This window comes from Littorina saxatilis, linkage group LG17 (assembly GCF_037325665.1).
Source record: "Littorina saxatilis isolate snail1 linkage group LG17, US_GU_Lsax_2.0, whole genome shotgun sequence".
NCBI lineage: Eukaryota > Metazoa > Mollusca > Gastropoda > Littorinimorpha > Littorinidae > Littorina > Littorina saxatilis.
Window position 1 is genome coordinate 69,888,823 of NC_090261.1, and position 17,500 is coordinate 69,906,322.

The 17,500-nt window shown below is 43.9% G+C and overlaps 1 protein-coding gene across 1 annotated transcript in view; it reads left to right on the forward strand.

Moving 5' to 3' along the window:
• Window position 1: 1 nt before the first annotated feature.
• Window positions 2-17,500, forward strand: part of LOC138953389 (tachykinin-like peptides receptor 99D) — a gene marked incomplete at its 5' end in the record, with an annotated part of 143,220 nt that continues 125,721 nt past the window's right edge. Inside the window, one exon of the mRNA XM_070325189.1 lies at window positions 2-285. Within this exon, the coding sequence (XP_070181290.1) occupies window positions 2-285 (284 nt within the window). The remainder of the gene's footprint in view (window positions 286-17,500) is intronic.

The window sequence follows — 17,500 nt, forward strand, 5'->3', positions numbered from 1 at the left end:
CTATGTGGTCATCATCGTCCTCTCAATATCCGGCAACGCCCTGGTGATCTTGACCGTGTGGCGCAACGCCCACATGCACACGGTGACCAACTACTACATCGTCAACCTGGCCGTGTCGGACTTGCTTGTGTCGGTGCTGGTCATGCCCCTCAAGCTGTTGGAGTACACCAGTCCTTGCGCCTGGAACGTGTTCGGCAACCGACTGCTGTGTCCCATCGTGTCCTACATCCTGCCCATCTTCGTCTTCGCTTCGGTTCTCACGCTGGTAGCCATTTCTTTGGAGAGGTGAGTGTTGGTGTGTGTTTTTATTTTGTTTGTGGTGTTGGAATTGTTTTGTTGTGGGAGGAGGGTGGGGTGAGGGTGTGTGTTGGGGTGGATGCAGGGGGAGGCGGTGTGTTTTGTGTCCCATCGTCTCCCTTATCCTGCTCCTCTTCGTCTGTGCTTCGGTTCCCACGCTGGGAGCAATCTCTTTGGAGAGGTAAGTGTTTTTGTTGTTGTTTTGTGTGTGTGTGTGTATGTGTGTGTGTGTGTGTGTGTGTGTGTGTGTGTGTGTGTGTGAGTGTGTGTTTGTGTTTGTGTGTGCCTGTGCGTGAGTGTGTGTGTGTGTGTGTGTGTGTGTGTGAGTGTGTGTTTGTGTTTGTGTGTGCCTGTGCGTGAGTGTGTGTGTGTGTGTGTGTGTGTGTGTGTGTGTGTGCGTGTGTGAGAGAGATAGAGAGAGAAATAGAGACTGAGAGAGAGAGAGAGAGAGAGAGAGAGAGAGAGAGAGAGAGAGAGAGAGAGAGATAGAGAGAGATAGAGACTCAGAGAAACTTAGAGAGTGAGAGAGAGAGAGAGAGAGACTCAGAGAGAGAGAGAGAGAGAGAGAGAGAGAGAGAGAGAGAGAGAGAGAGAGAGAGAGAGAGAGAGAGAGAGAGAGAGAGAGAGAGAGAGAGTTTCGTCCATGTTTGTGTTGATGTCCTTGTTTTCGTCGTCGTGTGCGTCTGCAACAAAACAAAGTATTTTTCTTTTCACAGCGGGTCTGCTTTTTGTCTGACCTGATCATCCTGCACTAACCAATCACATCAGAGTTGTGAGATAAAATTACGTGGACTACTAGCCATGAACTTCGCCAAACCGCCAGAAGTTTTTTCTCTTCCATTTGAACGGCACAACCATTATTTCACTTTGGAGGCTGAGGTCGCCATGGGCTGTTCCTGAATTCAATTCCAGACTCATTTTCCGCTAATCTGTCGTTCATGCTCTAAGCTGCGACCTTGACCCAGAGTTCAGGGGCCGGTAATATGGACAGCGTATTTTGGACGGTCGAGCAACCACAGTCGACTGACTGTCAAGTCAGTTGACTGCAGTCTGCTGACCGGCCGTGTTTTGACGGGTAATATGTGCAGCGCGGTAGCACTGACAGTCGGCTGACTAGACAGTCAGCCGCTCAGTGGTATTTTTAGAACATTACAACTTCCGATGTAAACATCGGTCCTGTTTTGGCGGTACCGGTATCTAAATTTCGGCGCCGACCCCAAACTTTTTTTTTCCAAACTCAAATTTTTTTAATTTTTTTTGGGTGGTAAAGGACAGGGTGAGAAAATTTGATCATTAAAAATCTGAAAAATGTAAAAAAAATATTGTTTTTATAAAACGATCCAAATTTACGTTCATCTTATTCTCCATCATTTGCTGATTCCAAAAACATATAAATATGTTATATTTGAATTAAAAACAAGCTCTGAAAATTAAATATAAAAAAATTATTATCAAAATAAAATTATCGGAATCAATTTAAAAACACTTTCATCTTATTCCTTGTCGGTTCCTGATTCTAAAAACATATAGATATGATATGTTTGGATTAAAAACACGCTCAGAAAGTTAAAACAAGTAGAGACACTGCGGTCGATCGACCGAAAAAGGTGCCTGTAAGCCCAACCGCAGTCGGGCGACTGTTTTCAGTTGGACCGGCAGTTGTTCGCGCTCATATTACTGACTTTTGCGGTTCAACGTCGACCCACCGTCAGTTTCACGGTCAGCCGACCGATGACTAGCTACATATTACCGGGCCCAGAGCCTTCTTCGAGTCCGATTTCTTGTTTGTCGATAACTGAGAAGCTGCCTATTGCACGTGCTAATCTATGTGTGTGCTCCATAGACTTCTTCGACTTGTTTTTTTAATTACACCCCCGGTATAGGGGTGTGTATAGGTTTCGCTCGATGTGTTTGTTTGTTTGTTTGTTTGTGTTCGCATATAGATCTCAAGAATGAACGAACCGATCGTCACCAAACTTGGTGAACAGGTTCTATACATTCCTGAGACGGTCCTTACAAAAATTGGGACCAGTCAAACACACGGTTAGGGAGTTATTGGTGGATTAAGATTCTACAAGGACTTATAGAGGCACATATTAATGGTCAAAGGGAAATAACCACACTTGTTAGCAGTGCCTGCTCAGTTGGTGGCAGTGAGAATGCTAAGGACGGGGGTGTTTTTCCTACCTCGGAGGAATTTCTTGTTTTTTTAGTTTTAACTTAATAACTACTGAAAGCTGCCGATTTTCTCGCGAATGTCCACATTGGTGCATTTTGTGCTCTACATTTGCGCGTTAAACGCCGCTTCTTGGACGCACATTTCTGGTTTATTTTGATAGTGTTAATTACCTGAAAACTGAAAGTTGCCGATTTTATGTACCACTCCGATTTTTGCGTTGGCATGGCAGCTCCTTATGTCGTTTCAACGGCGTTTTCCCCTTCGTCAAAAGATTTGAAAGTTTCGCGTCGAATAAATGAAATATGCTGACATACAAGTTTATATTCTTTGGTATGTAAGATGAAAACAGTCACATTTGAGAAGTAAAAGTATGACAAAATGTTTTCATCTTTTTACTTTCCACATACGGAAAAATGTTGAATGTTACTTAACATTTTAACCTTTCTGGCTTTTATATTTAAGCCGTTAGACCCAATACGCTTTACAGCCAGGAGAAAACAGTAACTTATCTTTTTGTGTAAGCCTTTGATCTGTATCGGCGGTTCCAGAAAAGCTAACGCGAAGCCTTACCGAAAACCATATCATCCGAGCGCATACCACTTGGCCGTAAGACATAAATTCCACGTTCTTTGGGATCAACATGACACCTGCGCCCAACTGGAACATGCTCGCTTTTTCACCCACATTATAAGGCGCACTGATTTATTGCGCCTTATCTCTTCGCTTGTTGCGCAGCGGGTGCAGGCGGTGCCAACCTTTTTACGGGACATATTTTAGCCTTGATTTAGGAGAAGTTTGTGAGAACTGTCGTAAAGTTTCATTGCTACAACTTGGCTGTTTTTCTGTTGTCGACACAAGTCACACAGCCGGTGTAGCACGAGCACATTACTCCCCATGACAGATGTACTCCCGAGTAAATATTTCCGTAACGAGATTTTTTACTCGAGAGTACATTTTTCGTGGAGTACTTTTTTCGTATTACACCGGCCTGGCCCACTTGGGCTTGATGGTGCAGTGGTGGTATGCTGTTGTTTTTAATGGTGATGCAATTTTTGTTAAATTGTTTTTTTTAGCACAGTCAATGTTTTCTATTTTAGTTTGTCGTCAGCAGCTGAGCCAGGGACAGCGTGTAATAATTTGATCATGGGAGTATAAAGAAGACTTCAAAAGTGTTTCACCTCATGTGCTTTTTCGGGACAAATATCAGAAACACATAAACACACTCCCGCACGAACGAACACACGCACGCACGTCCCCTTCAATCAAGTCAACAACCCCCGAGCAACCAACCAACCGTGATCGGGAGGTCGTGGGTTCGAACCCCGGCCGGGTCATACTTAAGACTTTAAAATTGGCAATCTAGTGGCTGCTCCGCCTGGCGTCTGGCATTATGGGGTTAGTGCTAGGACTGGTTAGTCCGGTGTCAGAATAATGTGACTGGGTGAGACATGAAGCCTGTGCTGCGACTTCTGTCTTGTGTGTGGCGCACGTTATATGTCAAAGCAGCACCGCCCTGATATGGCCCTTCGTGGTCGGCTGGGCGTTCAGCAAACAAACAAACAAACAAACAAACAAACAAACAAACAAACTAACAAACAAACAAACTAACGAAGACAACCACACACAAAATACACAGTTTTCAGAATACAGAGCATTAACAGAAGACAAGCTCCAGCTCCAAAGTTTAAGTTTCATGTGGTAAAACAAAACATGCCTATTTGACCTTACGCCCTCTGTGCTTTTAAGTCTCGGTAGACCTGGACTTTCATGTCCGAAAGTCTCGGTAAACGAAACCTCTGCGCAAACATGACACAAATCGGATAAATCAATGCATGCAGAGTATACATGTATTCTCAGAGATACTGCTTGTGACCAGGTTTTCCCGTAATGAGGAGGAACTAACACTTTCTCCGCGGTCCCTTGATACAGGGACAATGATGGACGACCCGACTATATCTCTGTGCACGGAAGACGCGAAGACACAACTTCGAGACCCTGTCGGGGAGAGAAGTCGTGCACGTACTGCTGGAGGTCCCTTTGTTCTGGCCTGCGTTGAATGTCATTTAACACTTTGTCCAGCGCCGTTTGAAAACAATTTTTTTCGAATTTGAAAAGGAAAATCTAAAGCTAGTTCTCATTTGCAGCCCTCACCCCCTTCTCAATATAATATGGTGGTCCTTCACACATGAACGTTTGAATGCTATTTTTGTTTGGATTATTATTGGTACAGTGTATTGTATGAACGTTTGATGATACAACTCAGAGTTCCTGTTGAGAAGAGAAAACATACAAGTACCGCTCGAGATCCCATTGTTCATGCATTCTTTTGAATGTCATTTAGCATTTGCCGGTCCAGCCCCTTTTTGGAAATAAGTTTTCAAACGCGAGAAAGAAAATCTCCAAGCTATTTCTCATTTGCTGTCTCGGGCCCATTTCTCCATTTTATATATGTTGGTCCTCCACACTTGTACGTTTAAATGTTATTTTTGTTTGGATTTTGATGGGTACAGTGTATTGTATGAACGTATGGTGATACTTTACAATGAGGGGTGTTGACAGGCCTATGTTAAAAACTACTTTTCTTGTTCTTTGTCACGAAAGAAAGCGCGCATGGGAACTGCATTACAGCTATTTCTGTATTCTGTATGCTGTAGCTAAAGTTAATTTAGGAGTAAAATAGAGCTTAAACAATGACCACGAGTTGATTACTGGAAAATAAACCACGAGTGGGTATTTGCAGCCGCTTGGTAATTCACGAGTGTGCGGAGCACACGAGTGAATTACCAAGCGGCTGCAAATACCCACGAGTGGTTTATTTTCCAGTAATCAACGAGTTGTCATTGTTTAAGCTATTTATACAACGAACAACACGGGTCGAACATGCAGTCATGCAGACGACATTTTATAGGCAATTTCATTTCAGCCTAATCACTCAGAGTGTCAAATGCGCGTCATTCAAATAGTCCCTATTCTTTTACTTTAGGATTGTCTCAGAAGAAACGACTAAATGTTTCAGACCGGTAACTTCATTTCAACATTGCACTATATAATGGACGTTCTATGTGACAGGAGAGTTTGCTGATTTTGTGTTAAACATTGGAGAGATCGTCTGCTAGAATCAGAGATAGGTCGCTTCAGATTGCAGCTTCTGGAAATTTGCAAGGTTTGTTGCCTGTTAAAGAACTGGATTTTACACATAATGTATGTCATGTACAGTAAGCAACAACAAAAACACACACAAAGCAAATGGCATCGTCTGTCGACTAGTCATACACGTCAGCCATTGTTGTTACAGTTTTGAGTCAACATTGTACGTATTCTTCCGCAACAGGGTCCAATCGTCTGGGTTTGAAATGTTCTAAAAATAAATTCTAGTGTTGATTATTTTTTAGCCCTCTTTATTCTTACTTCGAATAATCCACGTGTGATTTTTGGGTTTAATCAAAGTAGTTCGTTCTAATTTCTCACTTGTCTAAAAATAATCAACTAGATTTAATCCACCCCTCGGTTGCATTGCAGGAGTTGTATAATCGCACTTTAACCGCAGTCACGTGATACAGGGAACAGTTATTGATCAGCAGGAAAGCGCGAAGACACCACTGCGTATCCCCGTTGAGATGAAAAAAGACATGCATATTCTGCGCGAGACTGAAACAATTAGGTCACAGACAGACACACACAAATAGACACACACAGACAGACACACACAGACAGACACACACAGAAAAAAGACAGACAGACAATGGCACAGACATAGACCGACACATACAAATACAAATGCATACACAGACAAGCAGACAGACACCCGTATGCACGCGCCGCACGGACGTACGCACACGCGCAGACAGACGGACAGACGGACAGACAGACAGACAGACAGACAGACACAAAAAGTGACACATGGACCTCCCCACACGCACATATCTCAAAGTGTAACGTACTTCAAACAATCCAGCCATTTTTCTGTCTTGTTGCCACTGGACTAAAAAACATTCCGTTAACAGTTTCAGCTGAAAGAATTGAATAACTAACGAGAAACTTACACCAAATCCAAAAACAAAGAGACTGCCAACGTTCCAAAATTCAGAATCAAAAAACAAGAAAGGTAGGTTGTTGGAACGTTTGTTATTGACAAAACAATACATTCACAGTTATTTCGACCCAACGGTCTTTTAAGTGAACAGACAAACAAATATTCACACAAAATTTAAGAGAAACTTACACCTTCACTGCATACTCCTGGTACAGCTCACATGATGGGGGGCTGGGCCGCTATTGCGCGGGTCCGCTATTGCGCGGGGCCGCTATTGCGCGAATCTAACCCTAACCCTAACCCTAACCCTAACCCTAACCCTAATCCTAAAGATTCGCGCAATAGCGGCCCCGCGCAATAGCGGGCCGACCCCCATGATGGATGGGCAGAAAAGTGCAACGACATCGCTGTCACTGTGCATCCCTCGTGGGATGGGAACAACATGCACGTACTACACGAGATCCCTTTCTCCTACATTCTTCAAAGTCCCAAGAGTACGCACGCGTGCGAAGCAAAGATAAAGCCTGGCATCTTCAAAGGTCGCGAAAAAGAGGGTCTAATGAAAAATGGCTTCACACTTCTTCGAACTTCCTTTTTTTCTCTTTAAAATATTACCCCCTTGGTCCCCACTGTTGACTTCAAATCGGAAGACGGGCTGACCTAAAAAAAAAAGAAATAATTGCGAAAGAGCGTGTCTCCTAAGAACCGCGAACTTAAAACTTAACACCATACAGTTGTCGTTCGTGTGAGGGTGTCGTATTTTAGAGTGTGCGAAGCTCCCTAGGCACAATGCTTCTTACTTACACGAGTTTTTCTTCTAAGTTTTCGGTTTTTTTGCCTCACTTTATTAACGCAGATATGCAAAGAACAACTGATTTTGTTTATATCAATCGTGTTCGTAAATCGAGAAACACGACCGAGAAAGGATTGTTGTTTTTATTGTTTAACGTACGGTACCTACATTGTCGGCAATTTGCCACGCCGTCTCAGATCCGGAAGGGCGTGTACTGAATTAATTGTTCAAGTGTTACCTACCTCATTCTGCAAAATGAAGTAAGAAAAAAAACCTGCATTTCTTCACAGAACGTAGGCAGGCTGAAGAATTTGGCTGTGTGTCCTAGTTAAGGGACATTCTTTACAGTGTTGTTTAAGTGAAACGACACCGATTACAACACCTCGTTTATTCAAGGCTACACCGAGCGTGCGCCGCCGTACCGCCAAGCGATTGTTGGCTAGGGTGTGTTGATGCTGTGTGTGGTTTCCAACGCGCGGAGGCAATTTTATTCCGATCCAGACGTTGCGGCGGTGCGCTACCACACAGTTTTGACTGCTTCATTTCTGTTTGAATTTTCTCAATTATGAACAGCCATTACCCAAGACATTGTTGTAGGCTAGTGTGTAAGCACGATTCTTATCTTCTCGTCTATCGCAATCATCTCGATAACGTCTCAATCAGGAAGTACAGTAAGAATGTGTAGACGACAGAAATGATGAAATGGTATATTGTTTATACGATGCCATAAAAGTGTTACGTCATTCATGGTTGTGATGTGCGGGGGGCTGGGAGAAAAGTGTGTTTGTGACCGGAAGCAGGATCTCAACATCTCTTACGCACGACAAGAAGAAGATTGAAATGTCTGTCATCTTCGATAAATTCAGCCGGTTCATCCCGATTCTATTTGCATCGAAATTGTTTTTGAAAGATCAGCTCAATCTCTTTGGTCTTTGACTGCTGGTGTTTGTCTCGGTCTCTTCCTGTCTCTGATTGTCTGTCTGTTTGTCTGTCTGTTTGTCTCCCTCCTACACTCTCTGTCTCTGATTGTCTGTCTGTTTGTCTGTTTGTCTAGACTCTCCCTCCTACACTCTCTGTCTCTGCTTGTCTGTCTGTTTGTCTGTCTGTTTGTCTGTCTGTTTGTCTCCCTCCTACACTCTCTGTCTCTGACTCTCCCTCCTTCGCTCTCCTTACCTCTCTCTGCTCCCCTCTCTCGCTCTCCCTTTGTCTCTCTGTCTTTCTACCCCCCCCCCCCCCGCCCTCCCCTCTCTCTCTCTTTGTTACTGGGATTGTCGAAGGAAGTTGGCATGTGCGCAGTTAGAAGTCGAACCATTCAGGCCGTTTTATGGGTCGTGGGTGTTTTCAGAGATTAGCATTCGAAGTAACTGTGGTGTGCTTAATGCACTTGTTTTACAGGAAGTATCTGTAGAAATGAGAATTTGTTTAAGCATACTCCAGCCCATCCCTGTCCCTTCTACCCCCCCCCACCCCCTCTCCTCCACCCCCCGGCGGATCTTTAAACTGGTTTTTTTTCTCACAGGACCGAACTTCGATTTTCTTGCGGCATGGGTTGATATATGAGTCCCAACTTACAGTGATCACATCCCTCTCATCGCTCATTGTTCAACATCTCACATCAGTTATGTTCGACCGGCACGGTTGGCCTAGTGGTAAGGCGTCCGCCCCGTGATCGGGAGGTCGTGGGTTCGAACCCCGGCCGGGTCATACTTAAGACTTTAAATTGTGGCTGCTCCGCCTGGCGTCTGGCATTATGGGGTTAGTGCTAGGACTGGTTGGACCGGTGTCAGAATAATGTGACTGGGTGAGACATGAAGCCTGTGCTGCGCACGTTATATGTCAAAGCAGCACCGCCCTGATATGGCCCTTCGTGGTCGGCTGGGCGTTAAGCAAGCAAACAAACAAACAAACAAACAAGTTATGTTCGACCCCATGATACTCAGTTATGTAGCAACATGTATACACAAATCGAAAAACAAAGAGACTGCCAACGCACCAAAATTTAAAATACTTAAAAGACCGTTGGGTCGATATATTTGCGAATGTATTGTTTTGTCATTAACAAACGTTCCAACAACCTACCTTTCTTGTTTTTTGATACATGTATACACTATAAACAGAGTAGCCTATATAGTTCTACTGGCAACAATTTCACACATAGTCAACACTATGTGTTTTTTATGCGAGCTTCTTTTGTTAGTAGAACTTGGTCCTATTTTACAAAGTATTTAAAACAGAAATGAAACACTTCTGCTTAGAATGTATCTGCGGCATTATTAGCATATTTAAAGTCATATGGGCGGCAGTTTGTATGATGTCAGCTTGTTGTGTCCTTGCAATATTGTGGAACAAGGTCTTGCTGACGGTCGTAGGCAAAGTGGTCGTCAAAGTCATACGTTGGTTTCGCTTTTTGTAAGCCCATGAACTACCGTTACCCGAGTAAATCAGTCAGGCGTGTCGCAGTTTACAACATGCACAAACCAAAACACAATTCTTTGAGATAAACTGTGACTATCTCACAGTTGGTCAAGCTATATTTTAGGCTTGAAATTGAACATCAAGAAACATTCTTGAAGACACTGTCATGCTTGGAGAGGCGAGATATTGAGAACCTGACCAAGGAGCGAATCGAGCGATATGGGTAGCTGACAACGTAGCAATCACACTTCTGACTACTGTCGGATGATTCCGAAGATAACGAAATGAGCACATCGATCAAGCGAAATAAAGAACCACAGAGGTAAAGATGATACAAAAACAAACACACGCACGTACACACACACAAACACGCACGCACGGACGGACGCACGCACACACGCACGCACTCTCACACGCACGCACGCACGCACGCATGCACGTACGTACGCACGCACACACACATACACACACGCACGCACGCACACACACACACACACACACACACACACACACACACACATACACACACAAGCACACAAAGGGCATCGCTTTTGTGTGGTTGGTTCACTCACTTTGATGATTTGTCTTGGACTCACAGACGATGAAAGAATCTGTTTTAATCCCAACTTCTGATTGATGGCTGTGTACTTTTCAGTTATTTCCCTGCTGATTTTCCAGTGCAGATTACGCACACTTCTTTGATCGCACCACAGACCTCCTGCCATTGAGGGAAAAATAGGGGCATCGCTCTCTTTTGATACACTAATGATCGGGTGCACTTGAATAATATGAACATGCCCAAGCGAAAAAATTAATCCTGCATGAACAGGCATTTGCTGCGTGCTATTCGTCTTTCCTTTTTCACTTTCTTTTGTATTTGCCTTGGTTCCGTGCGTTTGAACATATTCTTTTTCTATCGGCTTGTCACGTCTTATTCGCTTTCTTTTTGTCTCTGTTTTTTGTTTTGTCACTCTCTCACGTACATTCTCTCCATAATCCCCCCCCCTCACACACAACAACACCACCCCACTCTTCCTCTAAAGAAAAGGTAAAAACAAACTACAGTTGATTTAACCCTATTGAGCCCATATACGACGACTCACTAATGAACTCCCTCGAACATTCTCTAATACGGTAACCCGTAAATCCCCGTTACTTTATACAAACGGGCAGTTACTTTCTGGTCAAAGAAAAAGTGCCACAGTGCAAAGCTTGTCTTTTATCGTCGGATCAGTCTTTACGTTAAAGGTCGACAAGAACTTGCGCTACGAAAGGTTTATCCCCATTGTCTTTAGTTAGATTGTTGTTGAATTAAAAAGTAACTTAATGGAAATGTAACCTGTAATGCAAAAGAAAACAAAATTAAAATTTCATTGAAAAAAAAAGAAAAAGTCGACGTAGGGGGTGTGGTAGAGTGAGGGGAGGGGTGCAACTTACTCTGGCTATTTTTCACCGTTGCGGATGTTGCAAAGACTGTGATGAGAATGTAAGAAGGCAGTCATTCGCCCCTTCGTCAGTTCAGCTTATCACCCTCTGAAATAGTTTGTAGAGGTGGGAGAGAGGGAGGGGTAGAGAGTAGAAAAGAGTATATGTGGGACGAGAAGGAGAGAATGGGGGCGGGGGGAGGGGGGATAGAGAGAAAGAGAGAGAGAGGGAGAGGGAGAGGGGGAGGGGGGGAGAGAGATCGAGATCTATATATTTATAGAGAGAGATATACAGATAAAAAGAGAGAGAGAGAGAGAGAGAGAGAGAGAGAGAGAGAGAGAGAGAGAGAGAGAGAGAAAGAGAAAGAGAGAGCGAGAGAAAGAGAGAGAGAGAGAGATATGTCGCGCCCAACGCAGACGACTACCGGTACATTGTGAATGTGTTGTCCGGCGATGGAGATCGAAAGAACAGAAACGTTTACTGCAGCACAATCCGGTTGTTCCCAGGCAGATCCCAGATCTCAAGAAGAACAGAATGACAATACATCTGATGACCCCACAGTTGCTGAACACATGAAGAAGACAAGGACGTGCCGAGCGGAGGCTGCACCAGGCCAAGAAAAATGTAGCGCTGCGCTAAGATGCTGTTTTCAAGCAATGCAAAACAACCCTCCCTAAACGTCGGGGACTGTGTCCTCCTTCCAGTGTCGGAGTTTGACAGAGGTCGACTCGACGCCAGACATATCCTTGGAGTCCTGTCGGAAATCACAGAACACGGGGCGTATAGGATCGCTACAAAGCACGGCGTCGTCAATGCTGCTTATTCCAGAAACCAGTAACAGAAGGCAGATTGTCAAATCCTACAGCTTCAAGATACAAACCCAGCCGTTTTTTCTTTTAGAAAGATCGCTACTATGCATTCCGCCCATGGTGATCAGGGGTATTCAAAATGCGTCTGTCAGACATCCTGCAGCTCCTGCAGCTCCAAGAGATGCGCTTGTAGAAAAAGCGGCACTCTCTGCCACAGTCATGCCACCCGAAAAACAGCAAATGTAAAAACAAATGAAAATTACTACCAAACTGCTTGTCGGGCAAACTTTAACCTGTGTTTGTGGTACTGAAAGATGAAAATAGCAGCTTAACTGGTATTGTTGAGGAGCGTTCTTTTTCACAATTTATTTTGGGTAATTCGTTATGTTCATCTATTTGGTCATCTTTTTCTATTATCGTGCGTTTCTCTTTTTTCGAAAATTAAATGTTTGCCTCGTTTGCATCACTAGTATACTGTGTATGTGTGTGTGTGTGTGTGTGTGTGTGTGTGTGTGTGTGTGTGTGCGTGTGCGTGCGTGCGTGCTAAAACGTATATTATCACATGGTCAGTAACGACAACACACACACCCCACACACACACACCCCCCACACACACACAACCACACCCACACACACACACCCACCCATCCACCCACACACACACACACACACACACACAGGGACCGAAGACTGAACGTCCATTAAGGAAGGGTCCGGATGTCCAATACCAACGGATTAGTTGACCACCCCCCTTGTCCTTTTCCCCTTGGTAGGTCCCCCCATCCACCCCCGGCTTCCTGCCAATGCGCTCACGTATGTGTGTGTGTGGGTGTGTGTGTGTGTGTACGTGTGTACGTGTGTGCGTGTGTGTGTGTGTACGTGTGTACGTGTGTGTGTGGGTGTGTGTGTGTGTGTGTGTAGACGTGTTCGTGCGGCGCGTGTGTGTGTCTTGGTCTGCAGACAGCCCGCTTCACATCCCTTTCCGAACGACAATGTCGTGATCCAAATTAATAAATCTGTCCGACAACAGTACCGTTATGGAAATTAATAAACATTCCAGACCACAGTACTGTTTTGTAAGTTCATAAATCTGTCAGGAGACTGGGGAGGTATGAGACCAATAACTTCCTTTGCTGGACTTGTTTTTTTGGGTCGTCTTCGGAATAGCGGAAACCGTGGAAGGTTCTTTAGCTCCCTAATTTTACGGAACTGTCCATTTTGAAGGAGCGAGCGAATCGCCAGTCAGCCGGAAGAGACCGTCTGTACTTTCATGAGTACTTGGAGTTTGAGAGAGAGAGAAAGAGAGAGAGAAAGAGAGAGAGAGAGAGAGAGAGAGAGAGAGAGAGAGAGAGAGAGAGAGAGAAAGAAAGAGACAGACAGAGACAGAGACAGAATTAGAGACAAAAAGAGAATGCAGTAAACTGATTTACACCGACTCATCTTTTTTAAGTTAGGGTTGAAGAGCACCATACACTTATATTTTCTCAGGAAGAGAAGCTGTCTAGGTCTTCCTACTCGTCAGACATTGAACTGTTGCCTGACTGTCGATCTTGCTGACACACAAGCTGTCACAACTTTTTGAACGTGTTCGACTCATCGGAGAAAAGACAACCGTTTTCTCAAAGAAAACTAAAACGAAAAGTCCTGGGAATCTGACATTCATTTCAATACCAAATGAGCGAGCTGACAAAAAATATGAATGAAAAGTAGCCTTTTCAATACAACGATGACATTCGTTTCCTGATAACAGAAACCATCTTCAACGCAAACGACTGAGCATTGCAGATAAACTGTGCTGTCTTGGGGTCAGAATCGGGAGCTTGGGGAGGTACCATATTAGTGTAAATTTGATGCCAGATCTTCAGCTCAGACGTGGGCTTTAAGCAGGATACAGTTATTGCCTTAAGCCTCTTTCAATTCGTTTTCACTGGAAACTCTTGTTTTGTGACAAAACCGTTCTCCTGTTATCATTTATATATGTGAGGTTCTTTTAGAGCAAGCAGTAGTGTACAAGTTGTTATCGTGGTTGGTAGCGTGGCTTCATTCTGTCAAGCAGTAGTGTACAAGTTGTTATCGTGGTTGGTAGCGTGGCTTCATTCTGTCAATCAGTAGTGTACAAGTTGTTATCGTGGTTGGTAGCGTGGCTTCATTCTGTCAATCAGTTTTCACGGGGTTCGCTTGTTTTGTGTTCAAACTACTCTTCTTTGTTATCGTTTAAGTCCTTTCTAAATGAAAATGCTATAGAGTTGTGTATTCTGACAGCTCCACTTAGTACCATTTAAGTCGGTTCTAATGCGTTTCGACCGCTCTTTCCTGTTCATTTAAAACCTTTTTTGTAAACATTTGATGTTCGTAGACTGTAGAACCAGCAGAGCTATGAAGTTTAAAGGGCCAGTGACTCCTTTGGGTGTTGTTGCGGTGTCGTTAATGTCAATGCACTTGGTGATTAACACAAAACGTATATAACACAGAGACGAGTGACTTTACACCGCGTTCCTCTATTCGCGTTTTTTCTTTCTTTCTGTAAACAGTTGATGGAGGTAGACATTAGCACCAGAAGGACGGTAAAGTTAAAGGAAGAGTTACTCCTGGGGGAGTAGTTGTAGGGTCATCAGGACCATTAACGTCAATGAACTTGGCGCTTGCGTAGATTTGAATTGGCCACGTCGCAGCTGTGCGTAATGGCTCTACAGGGGAAAACAAGGGTTTTATTATTGTGGCAAACGTTGCTCTGTTTATTTGTTTCTGCGAAATTTTGTAAAACGGGTTTTCAATTAGCCGCGTTGCAGCTGGGCTTAATGGGCTCAAGTGTAGAAGTTGTTGTTGTGGTTGCTGCTGCTGTTGTTGTTGTCAAGATGTTTATGACAATATCTTTTTTTTGTAGTGGGGATTGGAATTTGCGCGCTGGAGTTAGGACTGGTATGCGGGAAATATGAAAATATAGAAAAGGACAAGCATGTACACACATTGAAAATCGCTTTTTTTTTTTAGCAACAAATATAATTGAAAAAAAAGTGAGAGTAAGGAGAGGAAAAGACATTTTTTTTTCCACAACACAATAGCCAGAGTGCCCTTAGCCATTCGAAAACATCTCCTCAGTTCGTTCCATCCGTTCTGGAACTTCGGTGTTGCCTCTGCAAAACCTTGGCACTCCTGTCTCGGTTATCATCGCTATCAGTCATTGCTCACGAGATGCGACGGCAGGAACATGTTAGCTTAGCCATATCTGCCGCAGGTTAATTACTGTTGCAGAACGGCCAACAGGAAAGGCAAGTTAGCGGAAACTTGGGATTTGAAAGGGGCAGAATCTCCTTTGAAAAGCATCTCTTTTCGTCTGTTTGCCTTTTTTGTAAACGTCAATGATCGTGGTTTAGAGGCAGAGGAGAGGTTTGTTTTCATTGAATGGTGGGTGACATTTGTTGGTGGAACACTCTGTCCTGAAGAAGCTAACAACACGCTTCTTGTAAACTGTTTTATGATTTATGTCGGAATAGGGAATAGTTATGATGCGAACAGATTCTCTTTATGTTCCATGTTCTTTGTCGTGTTAAATTATTCACACTTTCAGTGCTGAAAGTTGGAGTAGCAAAAAGGGATTGAGAACTGAGAACTTTTTGATGTAGAACGTGTAAATAACATTGGTATTGCTGAAAACGTAACTTTTTTTAGATCAACGTTCACATGTGTCTTGGGCTTCTCACTGTACTTGTTTTTGAAGCTTGGGTGGAGAGCGGGGGCAGGGGGGGGGGGGGGGGTGAGCGCCACATAGGGGGAGGGGGGGGGGGCATCAGCAACAATTCTGCATGGGGTTTTGTAGCAACAGATTCAACGAAAAGGGTAACAGACATTGACTTGGATCGCAGCTGGCGCAATAGGGTCAGATAAAAGGACGAAAAGAGAAATTGATGGTGATGTAAATTGTTTTTATCTGATAGCCAATGATCGCAAAGAAAGCACAAGAATGAATGAAAAATAGATAATGAGATCGTGTGTGGAAGCTGTAATACAATTGGAGGCAGACGTCCAGACGCTAAGACAGCTTACGGCAGACTGAAGTGAATGCTAACAGACGAGAGGAGAGGGTGAAGGAGAGAGACATAAAGAGAGAGAGAGAGAGAGGGGGAGAGAGAGAGGGGGAGAGAGGGAGAGAGGAGAGAGAGAGAGAGAGAGAGAGAGAAGAGAGATAGAGAGAGAAAAAAAGAGAGAGAGAGAGAGAGAGAGAGAGAAAGAGAGAAAGAAAAAAAAAAAGAGAGAGAGAGAGAGAGAGAGAGAGAGAGAGAGAGAGAGAGAGAGAGAGAGAGAGAGAGAGAGAGTCAGAGAGAGAGAATTTCACGTTTTATAAATCCTTGAACCCCTTTTTGGACATGGAGGATTACTCCCATAAAACACCCACACACACACACACACGCACACACGCACGCACACACACACACACACACACACACACAGACCCCCCCCACGACACACACACAGACTGACAGACAGACAGACACCGAGGAATACTGACAGAAAGGACGAACGGACGAGCAGACGGATGGATGCACAGTCAGACAGAAAAGACGGACTGACAGCCGCACAGACGGAAAGCCAACCGATCGCAGCCAGCCAGACGAACGAAACCACCGATATTCTTTTTCAGCCAGCGCACACATACCTTTTTATAGCTTCAAGTATAAACTTCATATCCCGCTGAGAGAAACCCAGAGGTCAAATCATAACCATTGTTCCAGACACTTGAAGACCTCAAGGAACTGTAAAACGAATCTCTTCCCTTTGATTTAGTGCCCCTTGCAGGCCCTTTTCATTGCTTAAATACATTCAGTATATTGCCTTTTCTATCCCGGGGGTCCGAATTACACTCGCCAGATGAAGAGGGCTTTATTCGCATTGCCCTTACAATTTTGCATGGGGTAGGACCATCCTCCCACTTAGACAAATACCAAAAATGAACAGCCTTGGTGCACTCTGAGTGGGATTTTTGTGTGATTTAATTTCTCAATCCTCACTAGTGGCAATCCGTGAAATTGCTTCATTATAAAATACTCAGTTAGAACAGTTAGCAGTCAAAACGTAGATTTTTTTGTATATTGCCAAGTGGAGTGGGGTAGCAAAAGCCTTGCCGGATCAGAAATGGTGTGCCGAGCCGTCATTTGAAGAAGGATTGTGCCTTTCACACAATAGATCCGTTGTGGCTTTTGTAAGAGCTATAAGAGCATCCTTCCACGTGCACACATACCATGAATCCACTGCCCTGCTGCTCACCGCGCAATGTGGGAATGCTTGCAATATTCTGTCAATAGAGGCAATCAGTCCATCAAATATTCCCACTATGCACAAGCTAGGAGGCTGTCAATTTCTTGTCCGTGTTAAATTTAAATGATGCTCTTATTTTATCCATTGTACCATGTCTAATTATCAACAGATTGTTGGTGTGAATATTTTGTGTGAATATGTGTTTGTCTGTTCACTTAAAAGACCGTTGGGACGAAATATCTGTGAATGTATTGTTTTGTCAATAACAAACGTTCCAACAACCTACCTTTCTTGTT